At 34.9% G+C, this 18,992-nt stretch overlaps 2 protein-coding genes across 2 annotated transcripts; one reads left to right on the top strand and one right to left on the bottom strand.

Annotated features, from left to right (window-relative positions):
• The first annotated feature begins 1,071 nt into the window (after positions 1–1,071).
• On the top strand, positions 1,072–2,021 carry LOC129798366 (uncharacterized). The gene is made up of 2 exons (XM_055841484.1): positions 1,072–1,225; positions 1,299–2,021. The coding sequence occupies exons 1-2, from the start codon at positions 1,222–1,224 to the stop codon at positions 1,985–1,987; spliced, it is 693 nt and encodes a 230-aa protein (XP_055697459.1). The 5' UTR covers positions 1,072–1,221; the 3' UTR covers positions 1,988–2,021.
• LOC129798363 (ATP synthase mitochondrial F1 complex assembly factor 1) lies at positions 1,960–3,485 on the bottom strand. Its single transcript, XM_055841482.1, has 2 exons — positions 3,310–3,485; positions 1,960–3,224 (listed from the first exon to the last, which is right to left on the bottom strand). Exon 2 carries the CDS (start codon positions 2,853–2,855, stop codon positions 2,022–2,024), a length of 834 nt encoding a protein of 277 aa, XP_055697457.1. The 5' UTR covers positions 2,856–3,224; positions 3,310–3,485; the 3' UTR covers positions 1,960–2,021.
• Positions 3,486–18,992: the final 15,507 nt, after the last annotated feature.

The following is an 18,992-nucleotide window of genomic DNA, read 5'->3' as shown; positions in this document are numbered from 1 at the left end:
TCTAATGTTTGTACGGAATCTCAAAGTAGAAGGTTGTAGGAATCTAGGATATTTTTTGCAAATTTTCAACTATTTGCTATGTGTGTACTAAATATTTAAGCTCAAAAGTGACGAGTTTTCAAAAAACCGCATTGATTGGCATTGACGAATGATTATTATTTTATATTCTCAAATTTTTTAAGCACAAATTTCTTGACACTAGAAATTACAATAACAATGCATAATATTTTTCATAAAAACGAAAATTGCGAAAATTAGTGCAATTTTTTTTTCATATTTTCCTGCTACCAAAATAAAAATTATTCTCTGTGTTTTTTGGGAGTAGTTTAAAATGTTTAGAATTTAGAATTTTCTATGGTTTTTTAGTCGAGATCAGACCCAGTGGCCGCCGGTGTGTTCAATCTGCTGATTGGTTTGGGAGGGAAAATTTCTTCGAGGTTAAAGACTGATGTTTGAACAAGTTTTTTGAAAATTTAAGAAAAAATTGTTTTTCGAATTTATGTAATCTGTAATTGTTAGTTATCATACTTATTGACCCCGAGAGGTTTTTCCTTATTCGAGTCTAGAAATATCAAAAAAGTCACAATATTTCCAGGGAAGCAGAAAATCGAAAATTCACGATTTTTGACCAAGAATATCTTAGCTCAGGAGTTAATTTTGATCCTGCAAAAAATATCCTACATTTGGACATCCTTATAGTTTGTAATCATCCACAAGAATCGGATTTTTATCGATTCTAGGTAGTCTAAAAAAATTGTTGTTTCCATGGGTACCCAGAGTCCCAAAGGAGACGAAAGAGTTGATCACGGTAACTATTCCTGAGGATGTCACAGACAAATGTGAATGTATGTAATTAGAAATGCATTTTGCTGTATAATTTGCAGCTAGAGCACAAACATCTTTCTCAAGTTGGAGGTAAAAACAAGATTAATCTCTACTGTATCTCTATCTCCATACGCGTTAAACAATCTACTAATGCAATTTTGAGGCAAATAAATAATTTTATTGTTTGTTTTTCCATCAATTTTGCAAATTGACTCTTCTTGGCGATCTTCTCGAGGATTGACGATTGAAATGAAGAAATACGAATGAATCTAGGCAATATCTAACCGTTATTTTTCGAAAAATGAGCTTTCAGAGCAGCTTTTGCAACGCCACCTAAGGAAGTAATTTTGAATTTGCTTCTTTCATTGTGGGCCAGAAAATGCACGAGACTAGGAAATGGGTAAGATAAGGAATTTTCCTGAAAAGAGGATCTATCTGGGGATTAAATTCTTTTACTTTTTGGCTCCTTCTAGCTTATTTTATGGCTCAGAGAGGGAAAGTGAGAAAATATTCAGAAGATCGTGCATTCCTTCAGCCAACAAAGCGACCAGGATATTCAGTATCTCTTCCGGGCTCTTTTAAGAATTCCCTGTACTGGAAGACTCTGGACAATATTGAGGGGAAAGACGAGAAAGGCAGAGAAGAACAAATTGAACAAGTTACAAATCCCCAAATGCATATTCCTACATCAGTTTCTCCTGAAAATCCGAATCGAGAATGTCAAGCTGAAGATGATACCCCAAGAAAATCTCTTCAGTATCGTGAATTAGTATCTGATTGCGGGAAGAAGAGTGTGAGTCTCTTTGAGAATTTAGACAAGCTGCTGGCTGAATGTGAGGAAGCTTCTGTGATTGAAATCTCTATGAATTCCACTGGAATTCAAGAAACAATCACGACCGATGTTTCAGACACTTCCTGGCTCAATAATTTACTGGAAGAGGATTCGAACATGACGGACTTGGACTTGAGTACTCAGATTTTGAATGAGATCACAGGACGGAAAACCACAAAGCAGACTTCAAAATTAACTTCATTTCAGAACCCGGAAGGTGAAGTCACAGAGGAAGTGCTGGATTGCAGTGGTATTTCGTGGAGATCAGCAATGGAAGACTTTAGTTGGGGAAACACCAGAGAAAATATTTCACAGGAATTTTTATTCTAAAAAAAAATAAGAACAGATATTTTGTGGAGAACAATTATGTGGTTATCTTGAGGTTCTCAAGTTCAGCAATGACATCCATGTGCTTGAAGCTCTCCGGGGTATTCGTGAAGGTCTGGAGAAGCTGAAGTTTGGACTGGGAATACTGTCCATAGTAGAGTTGAAGCTGATTGGCCAGGCACTGTGCCTCCTGTGCATTTAGCACCTGACTGTCGTATTCTCCTCTCATTAGAACAATTCCCTTGTCCTGATATTCAGTGTAGTGGACAATATTGAGACATTCTGGAGCATTTTCCTTGTGCACCTGATAGCATAGGAGCGGGGTGAAGTGCACAGAATTGGCGGCAAATTGGAGCATGATGAATTCAAATCCCTCACTCCTCGGGATAGGAAGGACAAAAACAGGATGAGCTTTAGCCCTATTCTGCTGCAGTTTATATTGTTCAGTGGGAATTACCGCTGCAATCACATCTTTTGTCTTGTGATACTCCAGCCAAATGGCACGAATCTCATCAACAGTTTTGCCCTCGAGCAGCTCAGTTTTCATAATATCTTCCAGTTTCTTGTTTGGAATCTCAGCCTTTTGATCTGGACACTCGAGGGATTCCTTTGGCCTTAGCAATTCACTATAATTCCTAGATGGATCATCCTTATGGCTTTTCTGGGGCTTTTTTCCCTTCTCCAAAGTGTCAACACGGGAAAGAAACTCCTCCGGAGATGTTTTTTGCAGCTTTGCAATTTTTTCGGCATACTTCTCGTAATAGGGATTCTTCTGCTTCAGCTCCTCGACAGCTTCTTTAGCTCTTGCACTTGCTGACATACTGATACCACGGGTAAATCTCCAAAATTGAGGAAATTTTCTCAAAAACATCTCTTACGTCACTCAAGTTAACCTCACTTTGCCACACCCTAACCACACTTTTTCCTTGGCGCTCAAAAAGTTTCTAGTTCTTTTTGTAGGAATAAAAACTTAAATTTATGAAGAGTAATTTGTTTAAGATACTCCTACAAATTGGACATCTGTGAGTGTTCTTCTTGCAACTCTGAATGTTGAGGTGTAAATCATTATACAGAAATGTCAGGAGATATTGCTTTCTATCTTGCTTTAGGTATTCATCGAGGCACGTAGAGCAAAATATATGAGAGCAATTTGTGACTATGCTGTACTTAAGCTCAAATTCTTCCAAGCAGATTGGACATTGGTTTCCGTTCAATTTCTCCACTCTATCATTGATCATGCCTTCAAAGGGATTCCGCAAAAAGTACAGAAATATAAAAAAAAATAGTGCGACTCTTTTTGATTTGGTATTTCTAAAGACTTTTACCTTTTGACCTCAGATTTCTCCCATTAGACATAATTATTGTTACCTTTAAACTTCCTTTTTCCACCACCTTCGAATAAAATAATCACAAAATTATTAATTAAATTTAACACAACAAAACACAAAATTTTCAGCTTCATCCGCTTTTTGGCAACGGTAAATTTTAGTTTTCAGATACGAATCGGGAAAGTTCTTCTGTACCGCATCTATCACTGATTTTAGGCATGATGCGTAGCAATTTTGCAAGTAGAACGCATTGGTAGTTCCCGGCCGGCTATCTACTATGTACAAACTCAGTATATACTGAGTATATAGTACGAAACTAGTATGCCCATATAAAATACATAGTAGATTTTGTATGAAATGTCCCAAATACTTATCATTAGTGCGCGTGAGTCGACATTTATACTGAGTATATTTACTTTGTATTTACTTGATTTTCCTCATTAATTTTCAATAAATTTTCCGTGTATTTTTCTACTATTTATACTAAGTATTTTTCGTGTATTGGTACTGAGTTGGTACCTAGTATTTTACGGTTATTTATTTTATACTAAGTAAAAACAATGTTTTTTATTTTCTATAAATATTTATTTTCTGAACTTTTCTTAAAATACAATGTGGCTAGGCACATTGTATTATGGATGGATATTTGGTAAAAATTTTCGTGTCCCACAGCAGTGCAAACAAAGCGAATAAAAGCGAACTCTGGAATAATGCGATTTGATGTTCAGTAATTAAGTACGTGATTTGCGAGACTTTCAGTCTCTAGTAGAGCGTGGAGGAGAGATAGGACATCTTTGAGATTATAGGTGAATTCTCCACTAGGATAAGCTTTAAAATATATTTGAGGCTGAAAGAATCGATGGTTTAGTTCTTGAATATGTTTTTGAAGAAGAATAAAAGGCATGACCAAAGAACTAAATCATCCATTCTCTCCAGTCTCACGTATTAATCTCACGTATCCTCTATCAACTGAGCTATGAAGACACTGGCTCTGATTGTCTTTTGCTACTGATTATCCTAGCGGACATTTCACTCATGGATTTCCAAAATAGACGTCGATACTATTGAGATTGAATGTCCTGCAAATCCTACACTTACTGAGAATAAAATCGCATTATCCCTGCATCCAACTATCCATTGCACAGAAATCCTTGATAGAGGCCATTAAATAGGACTTCCAATACGTGATCCGTATGCGATGGCAGTTCCGGGAATGTAAGAAGCCTGATTGATCTGGCACCTCATCAAAAAATGTCGGTCTTTTAATAATCTGGAAAAAATGTAAACAAAAAGGAGGATAAAATATAATTTTTCTAAACTGCGCTATAAAATCCCTATGCGCAAGAAGATAAGAAAAATGGGAAGAATATTATATTAGACAGATTCTGAAATATATTTGTATAACAAACAACAGATTATCAACGATATTCTAAATGCCCTTTCCGTATTAATTGATCACCACATCAAGATGTTCAGCTGGATGCGAAAGCTATGTACATTGATTGTCAGTGGTTTCCGGAACGAACCTAAAGAAGCTTGAACACTTTTTTTCATTAAAACTTGCGCACTTTGTTTTCCTCAAAATTCACGAAAACTTCCGCGTACACTTATTCCAGATTGTTTTTTGTGGACATGGTCTTGAGGGTCCCTTTTGATTGAATTCACTGAAAATATAATTAATAAATTACGGAAAACTTACCCTTTTCCACTGAGCGGAAACACTTCTTGCACCATTAGACATGTCACAACTTTGTCGACTAGAAAGAAAATGGCCGACAGGCACCCCGACAGAGCAGATCTGTGTAGTTATAGGGACTTTAAACCAGAGGGCCAATTTTTGAAATTCTCACTCGCACCCGCGACCCGCGAGCTCTTTAGTGGCCGAGAGAAGTTGACTCGTACCCCGCAGATTCTTGAGTACGTGCAACGAGTAGTTTATGCTATAAAGAAGTCGTTACAGAAGGATTTGAATCTGCGGGGTGTGCGAGTCAATTTCTCTCGGCCACTAAAAAGCTCGCGGCGCGGGTGCGAGTGAGAGTTTCAAAAATTATCCTTCAGAAATACAAAGTTTATACTCGATATATTATGAAAGTGATTAAACAGACTTCTGTTCGCTTGGTACGTAAGCCCAAGAAGTTTTGTGTTTATGCACAGAGAGCGACAATCAGAACAAAGTGACTCCCAACTCACAATTCAATCGAAATAGAGACAGGAAAAAATTCCTGCCTCCACCCAGGCTTGAACTGGGGGCCTTTCGCAATCTAGGCGAATCCTCTATCAACTGAGCTATGAAGACACTGGCTCTGATTGTCTTTTGCTACTGATCTCAATTAATTGCCAATGACAAAACTCGATATATACCGGGTATTTCTTCAACATAGTATTTTTTGCGTATAGAGATACAACGTATCAAGGGCGTACCCAGGATTTCAGTTAGGGGGGGGCTGAGTCACAAAATTTTGTTGGCGGGGGGGGGGGTACATAATATTTATTTTGACGTTAAACATAAAATGGGATGAAAAGTATATAAAAATATAAGATGGTCCTACTTTTCACCAGAGATTAGCCTATGCCCAAATTGTAGATATTCTTAAGGAACGATCATCAGTGTTCCTTGGACAGGTGTATTGTCTCCCATATTATTGGCCACAAATAAAATTAATTTTTAGAAATTATTCGCTACTTTTTACCAAATAACTACAGCAAGGATGCATTCTGTTAGTTCATATTTAGGGCAGAATCACATTGACAGTAAAATGCTCACCGTATTTCGTTGATTTACGCACTTTTATTACAATTCTTGCGCAAATTCTCGATTACCGTATTACCGCATCTCATACTCGGTGGCACTAGGTGAAAATTGTATAAGAAAATTGAATAAATAAAACGAAAATTCGATAAACGGTGGAAAAAACTGTAGGATTTTTTGCTATAGTTTTTCGTAAAGTTTTTTGCTCACCGTTTATCTCATTTTCGCTTTATTTCTTCAGTTTTCTCATATTATTTTTACCTAGTGCCACCAAGTATGAGATAAGGTAACACGGTAATTGAGAATTTGCATAAGAATTGCAATGAAAATGCGTAAATTAACGAAATACGGTTAGGCATCAAGGATGCGACCCCAATAGGGATAAGCGGTTGTAAATGATAATGATGATGATGATGATGAAGGACTGGTTTAACTCATTAGCTAACACGAAATATTTGGTTTTTGGATTTCGGATGAACTTATTTCAAGAAATCTTGTCCATCGAAAAGTTTTTTTTTTAAGATCTCCGAATTCTGAAAATCAGATCCCTACAGCCGAATTTTTAAAAGAAAATTTCTGAAAATATACTTTAAATATTGTACTTTTATATGCCTAAAAGCTTGAATTAAATAGACTTTTTATTATGCTGTGAAAATATTACAGAAAAATGTGCTGTTTTTAGTCAGTTTGACCTACGTAACCCCTTAAGGGGTTACATGGATCACGCAGTCGTAAGGGGTTACAAGGATCACGTAATCGTTACTAAAGAAAAGTGAGTTTTCTTTAATACTCGTTTCCGTTAAGACAATCAGGTTTTAACGGCCGAATTTTTATTCATTTTTTTTTAATAAAAATGTCAAAAAAATATAGTTTAAATGTTATGCTTTTATATGCCTAGGAGCTTGAATTAAATAGACTTTTTATTATGTTGAGAAAAAAAGTTAGAAAATACGCAATTTTCAGCCTTTTTGACCCGAATAGCCTCTCAACAGTTTAAAGTTCTAAGTCAATGTACGACCCCAGCTTTAATTACATATTCTTAAATTTCACCTCTGACTGCTAAATCTGATGGCTTCAAATAAACTTTCGGAGTCGTTGGTGCTTTTTTTTAAACATATCTCCCGAAGAAACTTAAGGTCCATCACGTCAAGTTTCTAAGATATCTTAAGGCCTCTACACATTGGGAACAATTTTCATTAAAAAATGCTTTTTTGAACGAAATTTTCTGCACTTCTCTAGGTGGAAACGTTAAAATTCTGACAAAAATGCAATTTTTGACAAAAACTCTTCCCAATGGTATAGGCCATTAAGAAGAAGATTATAAAAAAAATTGGTAGAATCATTTTGAGAAACTTGCTTTCTTCTCAATAACATATTATATGGTAAATTATATGCTAAAAAAAACGCTTAACTTTTTTTAATTTTTGTATGTAGTACAGAACGGGCAACAGCCTTGCCCTTCCCTCCCTCTATTCGGCTTTTAATGGTTATTGAGTTTCTATTTTTGTATTGACACTGTACAAATGAGCAGTAAAACATCAAATTTGAGAAGTGACTAAATTATTTATATCTTTGAAAGCAGTAGAATTTTCATGAAAGTTTCGATCTTTATGAATTGAAAAATTAGGCCCATTTCTAGAAAGATTTGGATTTTTTTACTGATCGAATTTAATTTTTTTTTTGCTGAACACATATTTTTTTGCTTTACATTTGTTTTTGAATTTTTTTTACGCTTCTAGCCCTTAGCTGGGTACGCCCATGCAACGTATAACTTCAGTATACATTTAAATTTGTATATCTTTCAAGTAAATACGTAGTATATACCGACGACTCCATTCCATACTATGCTAAGTCGACTTAGCTTTATATTAGTCCGAGAGATATGTTGTTCCTGGGACCGAGATCTATAACTGGTGAAAATTTGGTGATCATCCAATGTTCGGGGGACGAGATATTTGAGACTTTCGAAAATAAATTACACAGGCAGCATAGGAAACCGTCAACTTCAAATGACTCTCCTGAAATGTTGTCATTCTGGGATAGCATAGCATAGTATGGTATGGAACTGTCGATACATAGTAAGTGCAGAAATTAATATTTTCCTCATATAAATACAGTGCCCGCTTTGTAATCCGGATGGATTTTTTGAATTTGTTCAACGTCTCGAAAATATAATACAAGGTTTTTTTTGTAGAAATAGAATAAAAGTTTTAAAAGAAGCTTAAAAAGACATAATTAGAGAAATCCACCCCCTCCACATTTGAACGTTACATCGGAATTTTGGTTTTTGCCACTTTTTAAATATTTTCGTTATTTTTTAAGCACCCATAAAGTACCAGTTATTCCCCACAGATAGCGCTCAGACAGGGATGTAATTAGGGGTAAAATATTTTTTTCTTTAATTTTATGTAATATTATTTTTTCTGTTTGTTTCTCAAAGTAGTTTATAAAAATTATAGAATAAAATTATATTATAGAATCACTATATTTTGTCAAAAAATCTCTTCTGTCGCTAAATAATAAATTTTAACCATTTAAGGATTTGTATACTTTTAATACTGTTATTATTACTGTTTCTGTATTCCTATTTTTTTAAATTTGCCATAGTTAAAGTGACGATAAGTTATGTAATGAATACGGAAATATAAATATAGGCTATTCTTTTTAATTAATGTTTAAATATTAGCATAAAATGTTGCATTCGCTATATGCTAACGAAATACAAAAGCAGTAATAATATAATCGTCAAACAGAAAAAGAATTTGCTCGTTTATACTTACTTTATAAAACAGTCACATCTATCTATACAGTTTATAAGTTCTTCAGATCTGTGAGATACTTGGCAAGTTATTGAAGAATTGCACATTACATATGAAGCGAGATAAAAATTCACTAAGAAGTATTTCCCTATTGCAAATTGTGAAATATTTCGCCACAAATTTGAAAATTGTTTGATCCATTTTCATTACCTGTTACCATTTGTTAAAAAAAGGTTCTTTATTGTGACATGTAAGGGAGAAAAATGATCACATTTAAATAATTCTGATGCGTATTATTTTTAGGCAAAAGATGTGATACCAATGCTTCATGCCTGGAAAATAAGATTATATCCAAAATCCAAGTATTTTCCCAGCAATACCCAAAAACAACGAATTATTTCTTCTTAAATGCAATTCAATTTATTTTCATCTCATTTAATCTTTTTACCCCCTTTTCCATGCGTCCATCGCCGTCTTAGCGTTGATTCCAGCCTCCAGGACCAAACGATGGAAAAGTCCCTTCACAGACTGTATGTTATTTGTTACAATGTCATTGTTATAATTGCATTATGTATAGACTTCACAGAATTCAGAAGAAAAACCACTTTCAAGCCAAAGGCTATTTGGAAAAGTGGGTGCCTCTTTCACACAAAAAAAAAACTCCAAAAAGATACACAAAACTGTGTCAAACAAAAAAAAAAGATTTGCAATCGTGATTTTTGGACTTTCTCTTAAGCACTTATTTTGTCTTTAGCAAAGCTTTCCATAAGGGAGGTAATGATCCAAATTCCACATAGTCTCACTCGCATATCTTTAGGATTTAATATCCTTTAAAGTGTGTGAGCCTATGATATTTCTGACGCTCGGATATTTTGAAGTTGAAGAATCGCAGCTCTTCCCGCATTCTTTTCTCTGTGAACATCTTTGCAGCAGGTTCGAGGAATATGAGGAAATGTGTGTTCTGTTCGATGAAGTGCATCAGATTCTGTTTAGTGGGGTAATTCTTGAAGCTGGTCATGATGTAGGTGACACAAGCATCCTCCTTGTATGTCTTCAGGAACTGGGTTCGGCCAATTTGCTTCACTCTTTGGCAAAAATAGTTGTTTCCAAAAGTACATACATCTTCGAGGAGTTTTGTGACGAATAAAGAATTCGTTTCACAAATAGTGACACATACTTCACAGTCCAATCTAACTTTGGCCATCAACATATCCGCTGTAAGATGGACTGCGAACACCTCATCCCCAAAGACGTCTTCATCGGAAGGTTCAGGTATAGGTTCTACATCGACATCTTTCGGCTCTGAATGACCATTCCGCTCAACCTATTTTACGTTAAAAAAAAATCTTCAAAATTTTTGATTACGGGCATTTTCTTACAAAACAGGCTATAGGACCAAATCACTTCTGTAGATTGTCATGTAAATAATAGATGAAAATACTGGAGTGGCCTCTGATAAAGAAAAAACTTTAAAAAATAGTTTTATAATAATTTTTTATAGAAAAAGTTTTATTGTTCCAAAATTGTTTATATTCTGATAATTTTGGTAACGAAATCAAAATTCAGGGCACTTCAAAATAAGGGCGCCTAATTTGCAAAAATAGCGATAAAGATTTAATTAGATATAGACTAAAAATAGGTGTGATTAGAAGGAATCACATCTAATATAGCTTTCAGAATGAGACTTGAATAAAAGCAAAATATTTCACAAAAAATGTAGCATTTAAATGTGCATACCTTCATAACAGACTTAACATTTAGAGTTGGAACAACTCCTCCCTGTGCTTTGCAGTTGGTGTTCTCTAGAAGCTGTCCCATTTGCACGCAGGTTACCAGTCGCTTCAAAATAGCGCGGAACTGCATCACCGTCGGATTGGTGTTACATCCGAGCTTTGACCGTACTTCTCCAAAGAAAAACTCAAGATGGTCTTGGAGAAGCGGGTACGTGAGAAAACCTTCGGGGCAAAAATGCTTCATTTTTACGTTCATAGCAGGAAGATTTCTCAGACATGCCCGCAATCCAATGAAACCAGTCTTGACTTGAGATTTGGAGATCGGCTGGAGTTTGGATGTTCCTCGTCCTTTATCGTAGACTTCCACCTGCAGGTCTGTGAAGTATGAGACTGCTGTCTCACAAAAGTGTGTGATAGCTTCACAGTTCTCGTCTACTATAGGTGCCTTGTACCTGTAAATGATTTTTAAGAAAAATCATATGTAGTAGTTTACAAAAAGCCGAATGGTAGAAAAAATAAGTACTAACGAAAACCTGAGTTAATTAAAATGTATTCAACTGAAAATCAATTCTTACCCTTTGTGCGTGCTCTTATGCGTATTTAGTACGTCAAATGACGTATTACAAATACGCAGGAATTTTGTTGTGGCCTCACTTCCTGCGAACTCAACCAACTGCAAGACATCACGACAATGGTCTATCGCCTCAGCCACCGATTCACTCAAGACTTGAGCTGCGAGTTCGACACTCATGGAGTTCTGCGAAAATTCGACGTGGTTGCTGGTCAGTTTATTTCCTTTCAGCCGGATTCCAGCACCATTATTTTGTTGAAATTCATGCAGCAGCCGAACGTATTTAAAGTCGATTTTTGCACCATCCCTGTCCACAAGCTGATTATTGGCAAAATGAGTGCGGACCAATTTCAGCATGTGGCAGGGATCCGGATGCACAAAAATTTCCCTCATTCCACAACCAACTGCAAGACTAATGGTGTAGAAGTCCTCGTCGACCGTCGCAAGATCGCAGCCCAGTTTCTTCATTGAACTGAAATTCACCGGCGCGCCGTCAAACGTGAGGCCTAACACTTTTACCCCAGCCTTCTCGGAAAGAGATATGGCCTCAGTTATGAGTTTGGATTTTTCAGGGGCTGCCAATTTATTGATAGGGAAATATCCGATGGGGAGCTTCCAGTTCATGTCAACGGAGACTAACATGAATACAAGAACCTGTGTCGCCGTCGCCTCCCCATCACCACTATCATCTGTAATGGATTCCTCGTTCCCTTCGTAGGCATTTCCTAGAAATGCAAATCCATACACCTTGCCGGCAACAATGTCGATATGGCGATGGATGTACATTTCATCAAACAATAACTGGCACCACACAAGACGGTTTTGGCTAGCCACGTAATTGTGAATGGACGTGAGGGCTTCGTCACTAAAGCCAGGCTCACAATCAATGACTTTCAGCCATCTCAAAATGGTGAATTCACTTGGAAGGGCATTTTCCAGCTTATTTCTCACGAATCGGTATGCTTTAGGCGAAATAAAATGAAGCTGCACAGCAAAGAACTTCAATTCTTCCTCATATTTCTCATTGAAGAATTCTTTCTGGCCCCTTTCCAGAATACGCTCCACAATGAGACGAATAATTCCATTCAGGGATTCTAGTGAGAATGAAGTTTTGCAGCGCTCACATATATTCGGAGTGGTTTTATCTTTGGAGGAAGACAGTGATTCCATTTTCGTAATTTTTTCATCTCGTCGTCTTACTTGCATAGTAAGAGCATGATTCTTCCTCTTCAAAATTTCAACTTTCTCTTGCAACTTCTTAATATCGTCATTTAATTTCTTAATAATAGCGTCTGAATGATCATTGGCAGACTGATGTTCTGCACCAATGGGCGTTATTTGGAAATCTGTTTCCATAGAACATTCTTCTACTATCTCGTCAGAGTATGGATCAAGCAACCACTCAATTTCAGGTTCAGGCTCATTATCAATATCAGAGCCACTGACAACTTGGGATTCTACTTGCATGCAACAAGCTTCTGATTCATTGCCACACTTTGATGTCCCAGATTCATCATTTTCCGCATGTGTTTCTGTCAAATCCTATACAAAATAATGTATTTTAGGATGAGAGTTCATTACACAAACTATCCATAATAATTAAACTCTTGACTTAGACTTTATATTCCAAAAAATAAGTTTCTTATAATTTGTCATACAGATAAGTTCTTTTGAATTCAAACTTCAAACTTAAAAAGGAACGCCTCGCGCTTACGATTTGTTACATTTCTGAAAGCGTTTTTACTGCGCATTTTTCATGTAGTAACTCAAAAATATAAATAAAATTAATTATTGATGCATAAATCAGTTGAAACCGATTCGCATCGTATTGAATCCAATTCTAATTTGCAAAAGGCTTTTTCAACGAACCCAAAGTTACTCAAATCAGTTAATACATAAGCTCTCTTAAAGAGTTATATCTACAGTTGAACACCTAAAATTGACTGTTTTGTAGCTTTGCTAGTCAATCGATCGATGTGAAATAACACAAAAATACCTTTTTTATTTCAATTTTGAATACATAATGGCGACGCAGCAGTGCGGAAAGTGAGTGTAACTGTATTTTTGATGTGTTCTACGGCAAGTAATATAACTTACTGTGGGACTTACTTAAATGCAAACGAACTCATATTAAGTCTTAAAAATTCTCTAGATGATTTTTTAAAATAACTATACGGTAGGGCGTTTCAACTAGGAAAAATTTTTTTTGGCACTATTCTGAGGGTGCTCTACATGATGAGACAAGAAAGTTTTTCTTCTACGATCATATGATCAGACGCTGTTTAGAGGTGGCTGAACGACCTTCTCTGTAGTGTAAAATTCGGTAAAATCAGAAATTTGTTCTACAGAGAGGGTCGTTCAGCCACCTCTAAACAGCGTCTGATCATACGGTCGTAGAAGAAAAACTTTCTTGTCTCATCATGTAGAGCACCTTCAGAATAGTGCCAAAATTTTTTTTTCTTAGTTGAAACGCCCTACTATACGGGTAAGGATCTGTTTACTTACTATCGGAAGGGCGGCTGGATCCAGGTAATGCACGTACTTAAAACGCTGCGTTTTGGAATAATTTCTAATCCTGATATCTTCAGGTTTGAAGTGAGCGCTACATACGTGTTTGTCCTGGTTTAGCTCAGAAGCTGTCAGCTTCAAGCGTGTAGCCCAGACTTTACGCAATTCAATGTTACTTGGGAATCTGGAGAAGAGAAATTTTTAGAAAACAAAAATTGTAATTGTAAATAAAAATTAGGTGCAATGAAGCAAATAATTAATTTTCATATACCACTCTTTATTTATAAATAATTATTTTTTAAATGTTTTATTTTTTATGTTGAAAGCATGTAAAAAAATAACAAATTTCAGAAAATTTACCCTTAAAAGACTACATTGATTTTGAAAATACAGTAGACTCTCCCAGATTCGGGCTTTTCGGAACAAAATGTCACCCAAATTAGAGAAATTTGGGCTATGAACTATATGAAATACAATGATTTTTTATTGTACTATATACTGATATTAAGTTTACATACTCATATTTATTATTGTAAATTCCATGAAAATCCCTGAATAATGCGAAATTACATCATAATTAAGAAAAACCATGGTACATTTGAACATGCTAATTTCTGTCACATTTAACTGCTTTTTTCAAATTAAACTGCTGCCCGAATTAAAAAAAAGTCCGATCTTAAAAGAGTCGAATTATCGAGAGTCTACTGTACCTCTTTTTTAATTTCCCGAAATTTGAAGCCAAATGAAATTCTGAGAAATAAGGGTTTTTCTTCAAATTCCAGGCATTATGCTTATTCATTTTAAAGCATCAATTTCAATAAATTTTTCTTCAAAACTATATTTTTAGTTGGTGTTATAAAAAAACGATTACAGGACACGCTCGTTTATCCGTAGACTCTTTGTCCGGGTGACATAAAAAAAGTCCGTGAGGCAGTTGAATTAAAAAAAATTGTTGACATATTGCCTTCAGTTTTGGGGTTTTTTGTTAAAGCAAATGTGCTCTATCTACTGTAATTCTTTCTCACTGTAACTTTTTTGGACAGTACGCATGTTTAGAAAGAATGTCGATTCAGTTAGGTCAGGATTCACTCCACAAATTTCCAATGTAAAAAACAATCGTTGGATTTGAAACCATTTTATGTGTATCAATCTCAAAATCCGTGTGACATTTTGGTTCCGTTCTCACGGATAAGCGAGTCTACTGTAATCGAAAAATTAATTCTTATTAAAATTTATTATCACAATTACTAAAATTAAATTACCGATCTTTTGTCTTTAAATTGTATACATTTCCTGAAGACGTTGCTTTAGAGAATGAACTACAAATTTATTTTTAATTCTTTCCTTACAGTTAACGTTAGAAAGTAAAACGTTTTAGTTTTTGATATATTCTATTATAAGTTATGCTGAAATATTTTCATGAAAATATTCTTCAAATGTTGTCTTCTGACACGCTTTGCAAAAAATTTTGTTGATATTTAAAAAATAAAAAAAAAATCAGAGAAAATGCTATTTTTAACGTTCAAAATCCATGTAAATCTTGAATTGTCGTCCCTAATATCTTCTCCAAATTGAAATTAAAAGCATGTTAATTTAGCCTATGATAAAAACATGAAACAACTTTAACGAAGGTTTAATGAAAAAAAAATCTAGAATTCTTTTTTCGCGGAAGAAATTACCCCTGATTCTTCCCTGGTAAAAACGTTGTTCGCGAGAATTTTCACCTACACGACACAATTTAGCTTACATTTTCTGATATATTTGACTGGAGTATAGAAAAACTCTTACAGCATTGCCTTCCTAATTAAATGATTCTTTTTTGGAACTAACTCACTTCTGAATCTCCAGAATCTGTAATAAAAGAGAGCAAAGAGTTTTCCAACTTACCTGTGGAAGGTAACTCCCAATGGATTTCGATGCTTGGAGTTTCCGCAATTTGCCACTTCACATTTCATTTTTTGCACTGTTTTTTCACTGGAAGTCTTTAAACAAACACTGCTTTAGCCACTGATATTAATATTAGTCTGAACTTTCACGAAATATTGCTTTTATTAGCACAAATCAAAATATCTTCCGAATTCCAGAAATATTTTCTCGCAGCGACTGTCAGTGAAGTACTGGAGTTTGCCGTCAGGATCGCCAGCAGTACGCTGGAAAAGCGCTATCACGGTTGAATTTTGAATTCTCTATAGAGAATTTGCTAAAATAACGATGTTGACAGGGGGGTGGAGAAATCTATGCTATTATACTTCATTTATTAAACAAAAACATCACAAGATAATTCATTTTCATTGGTAAAGACACATGCATACATGACCACAAAATTATTTTAAATGTAACCATCGATAACTCGTCCGGATTACGGCGATCCGGATTAGAGAGCGGGCACTGTACACTCCCGGCCGGAACAAAATCGGAGCTAGGGTAGATGCTGGTAATACCAAAAAGCTCCTAATATCGATCAAGCGATGCTTGTAATATCGGCTTCTCTTCCAATTGATGGATAAAAAAATAATTTTTCTAAATGAACTTTAATTATTTTATGATTGTTTGATTATTTTATGTTTCACGATGTCAAATTAAAAAAAATCACAATTTTCTGGTAATATTTGCACAAGAAAAGTGATTTTTAAAAATGTGTGCACAAAATTACAATAGTAGCCATTCCAAAAAGTTCACTTTGCTGCCATTTGTCTTAAGGAATACAGTCAGTTTTGTCAGTGAATTGAATAGTTTATGGGCTTCTTATCTTTACAATTGGTATAGATATTGGAAACCAATTAAGGATTGAAGCTTACATGTGAAGATTTCATAGGTAAGTACTGTTTAGTTGAGCGTAATAAGAGATTTTCTGTGATCAATAATCTCAAATTCTGATGTATGGAATATCGATCACTTTTTTCTTCAGCAAAAATATGGCAAAAACACCAAAAAAGCCTTCAATATCGGGATGATGAAATGGCAAAAGCCCTTGAGGATGCCAGGAATGGACTTAGTAAATATAAAATACATATTCACATTCCCTGATGGTACGTGTAAAACCTATTTTTTCCTTGATTGATATCACAAGCATCGATTGATCGATAATACCATCAGCTGATCGATATTACATGCAAATGCACTTCGAAAAGTTTTTCGTGTTTTAAACCACTCAAAAATAAATATATCAAGAATGTGAGTGGTAGATCTTGTAAAGGACATCTGCAAGATTGACTATAACAAGTTTTCACTTCAAAAATACGAATATATATATGATTTTTAGTCTGTTAAAGTTGATCATTTCCTTAACTGATCGATAATGCCCACTCTTACCCTATACAGTAAAGTTCCTCAAATTTGAACATTTGGGGGGTAGGGGGAACTGGGGCAGTAGTAATCTGGGGTAGTTGTAAACACTGTGATTTTTTTCATTAATTTTAAGACTCCAGAGGATAAAACCCATAAGCATTCATAGATACCATGGGGATGTATGTCCACAGAAGAATTGGTCAATAAAATCCTAATACTTTAAAAATAAAAATCATTTTTCCCGAAAATGTTGATATTTCAATTATTTTGGTCATTTGGATTTCCACCTGGAAATTAAAAACTGTGTAAAATAATCGAAATGTAGCAATACCAGTTCTTTCCTACATCTTTTAGGATTATATTTATGGATTTACTAGACAAATTGAGATTCTCTGTTACGGCCGTTAAACAAAACATAAATTTTTAAAGTAAATTTCATGAAATATTGGTAACTTAAATTTATTGCATTCATATTCACCACTCACAACTATCATGTCATTTCTGCTTGCTGGCGCCCTTACGGGACTTCTTGTCAAAATGAAATTCTTCTACTTCCCTTTCGTTGCGTGCCACGAGACAAAGTGAGAATAAAGTGATCATCAAATTAAAGTCAAAAGTGTTTTATTTCATCGTGCAAGGTTGTTTTCACATCCAAGGAATAGTTTCAGACTGTGGAGGTTTCGAGGATCAAACATTTGATCCTCCTTCGCCGAATATTTAAGAGATTATTCCACCTTTTACAGGTAAAGACTCAATGACATTGGAAGGTCAATTAGGGGAATCCAGAGTTGTATAATTAATTTCTTCTTCGATACTTCAATAGGTAATTTCCATTTGAGGAGCAGGGAGCCTCCCTTTGCAGGGACCTTTTTTGATATTTAATTTACGTTAAACAGGTAAATCCCAAACATTCTCATTATTTCAAAAGAATTAATAATTGGTCAGAAAACAGCATTTGGGGTAGATGTAACCAGGCAATTTCAATTTCACAAAATGAGTAGGTAAAAAAGCGGGAAATTGACCTTCATGCGAAATATCTATAATTCATAGATTACGAAAAAAATTGGTGGTGCTGTGTTCAATAAAAAGTCACATGATGTCAAAATATGGGGAAAATCCATTGAAAAATGTCTTTGATATGCATGCTTTTAGTTTTTTTGCTATTTTAATTATTCTTTGTAAAAAGTGTCATGATTTTTTGAAAAATATACAGTCTTTATATATCTCTTAAGTAATTAAAATAATCGAGAGTGGTGCAAAGTTAATTTCAAGAGTGGGAAAAAAGGTGTTTACATCCTCCCCAGAAAGTGGTTACTTCTACCCCAGGTATTTTGTGAAAAGAGAAAAATGCACAGGGACACAAATTTTATTTTTATGGAAAACTCAATTGTTTTCCAGCATCCGCATTACCCTCGACGAATTGCCTATACCCAAGGGTAAAACATGAGCTAAGAAATATTTTCCAAAAAATCACGGTGTCCTTGGAAAATCACCTCAAATTCGCATCTATCGAAAATGGTTACATGTGCCCCAGTCTCCCCTATAGATGGCATTTCTCACTCCTCAAATTTGAACAATAATTTCAAAAACGTAACGGAATTCATGTAAAATTCACTTTTCCTAAATTAAGGGAAATACCTTTAGAGAATTTTATCAATGTAATTGTTGTTAAATAGGCGGAATTTGTTAAAGAAATTAATATAATACGATAATATTGAGGAAACACCAGAGAAAAATAGTTCTAATTCAGACTGCTTGCAAAATTTCTTTTACATAACCTCATATTTTACATTTTGAATGCAACCGTCGTTCAAATTTGAGGTGTTCACGAGGGTGTTCAAATTTGAGGAACTTTACTGTAACATATTTCCATGATACTAGTACTAGTCTGACAAAAATCTGAGTCCGATTTGCATTATATTTTTCATTTAAAAAATATATGATATTCGTACCATCGTACCCTATAATTGTCCGAGATAAGTTCCACTCATTCTACAGTGTCTTTGATATGTTCTACTGCCACAATAGCACAGAAAATAAATGTGCAATTTTTTTTTTTACTATTTTGCAGA

Source organism: Phlebotomus papatasi, chromosome 1 (assembly GCF_024763615.1).
Source record: "Phlebotomus papatasi isolate M1 chromosome 1, Ppap_2.1, whole genome shotgun sequence".
Taxonomy (NCBI): Eukaryota; Metazoa; Arthropoda; class Insecta; order Diptera; family Psychodidae; genus Phlebotomus; species Phlebotomus papatasi.
The sequence above is the reverse complement of the archived record's forward strand: the minus strand, read 5'-3'. Positions and strand labels throughout refer to the sequence as shown.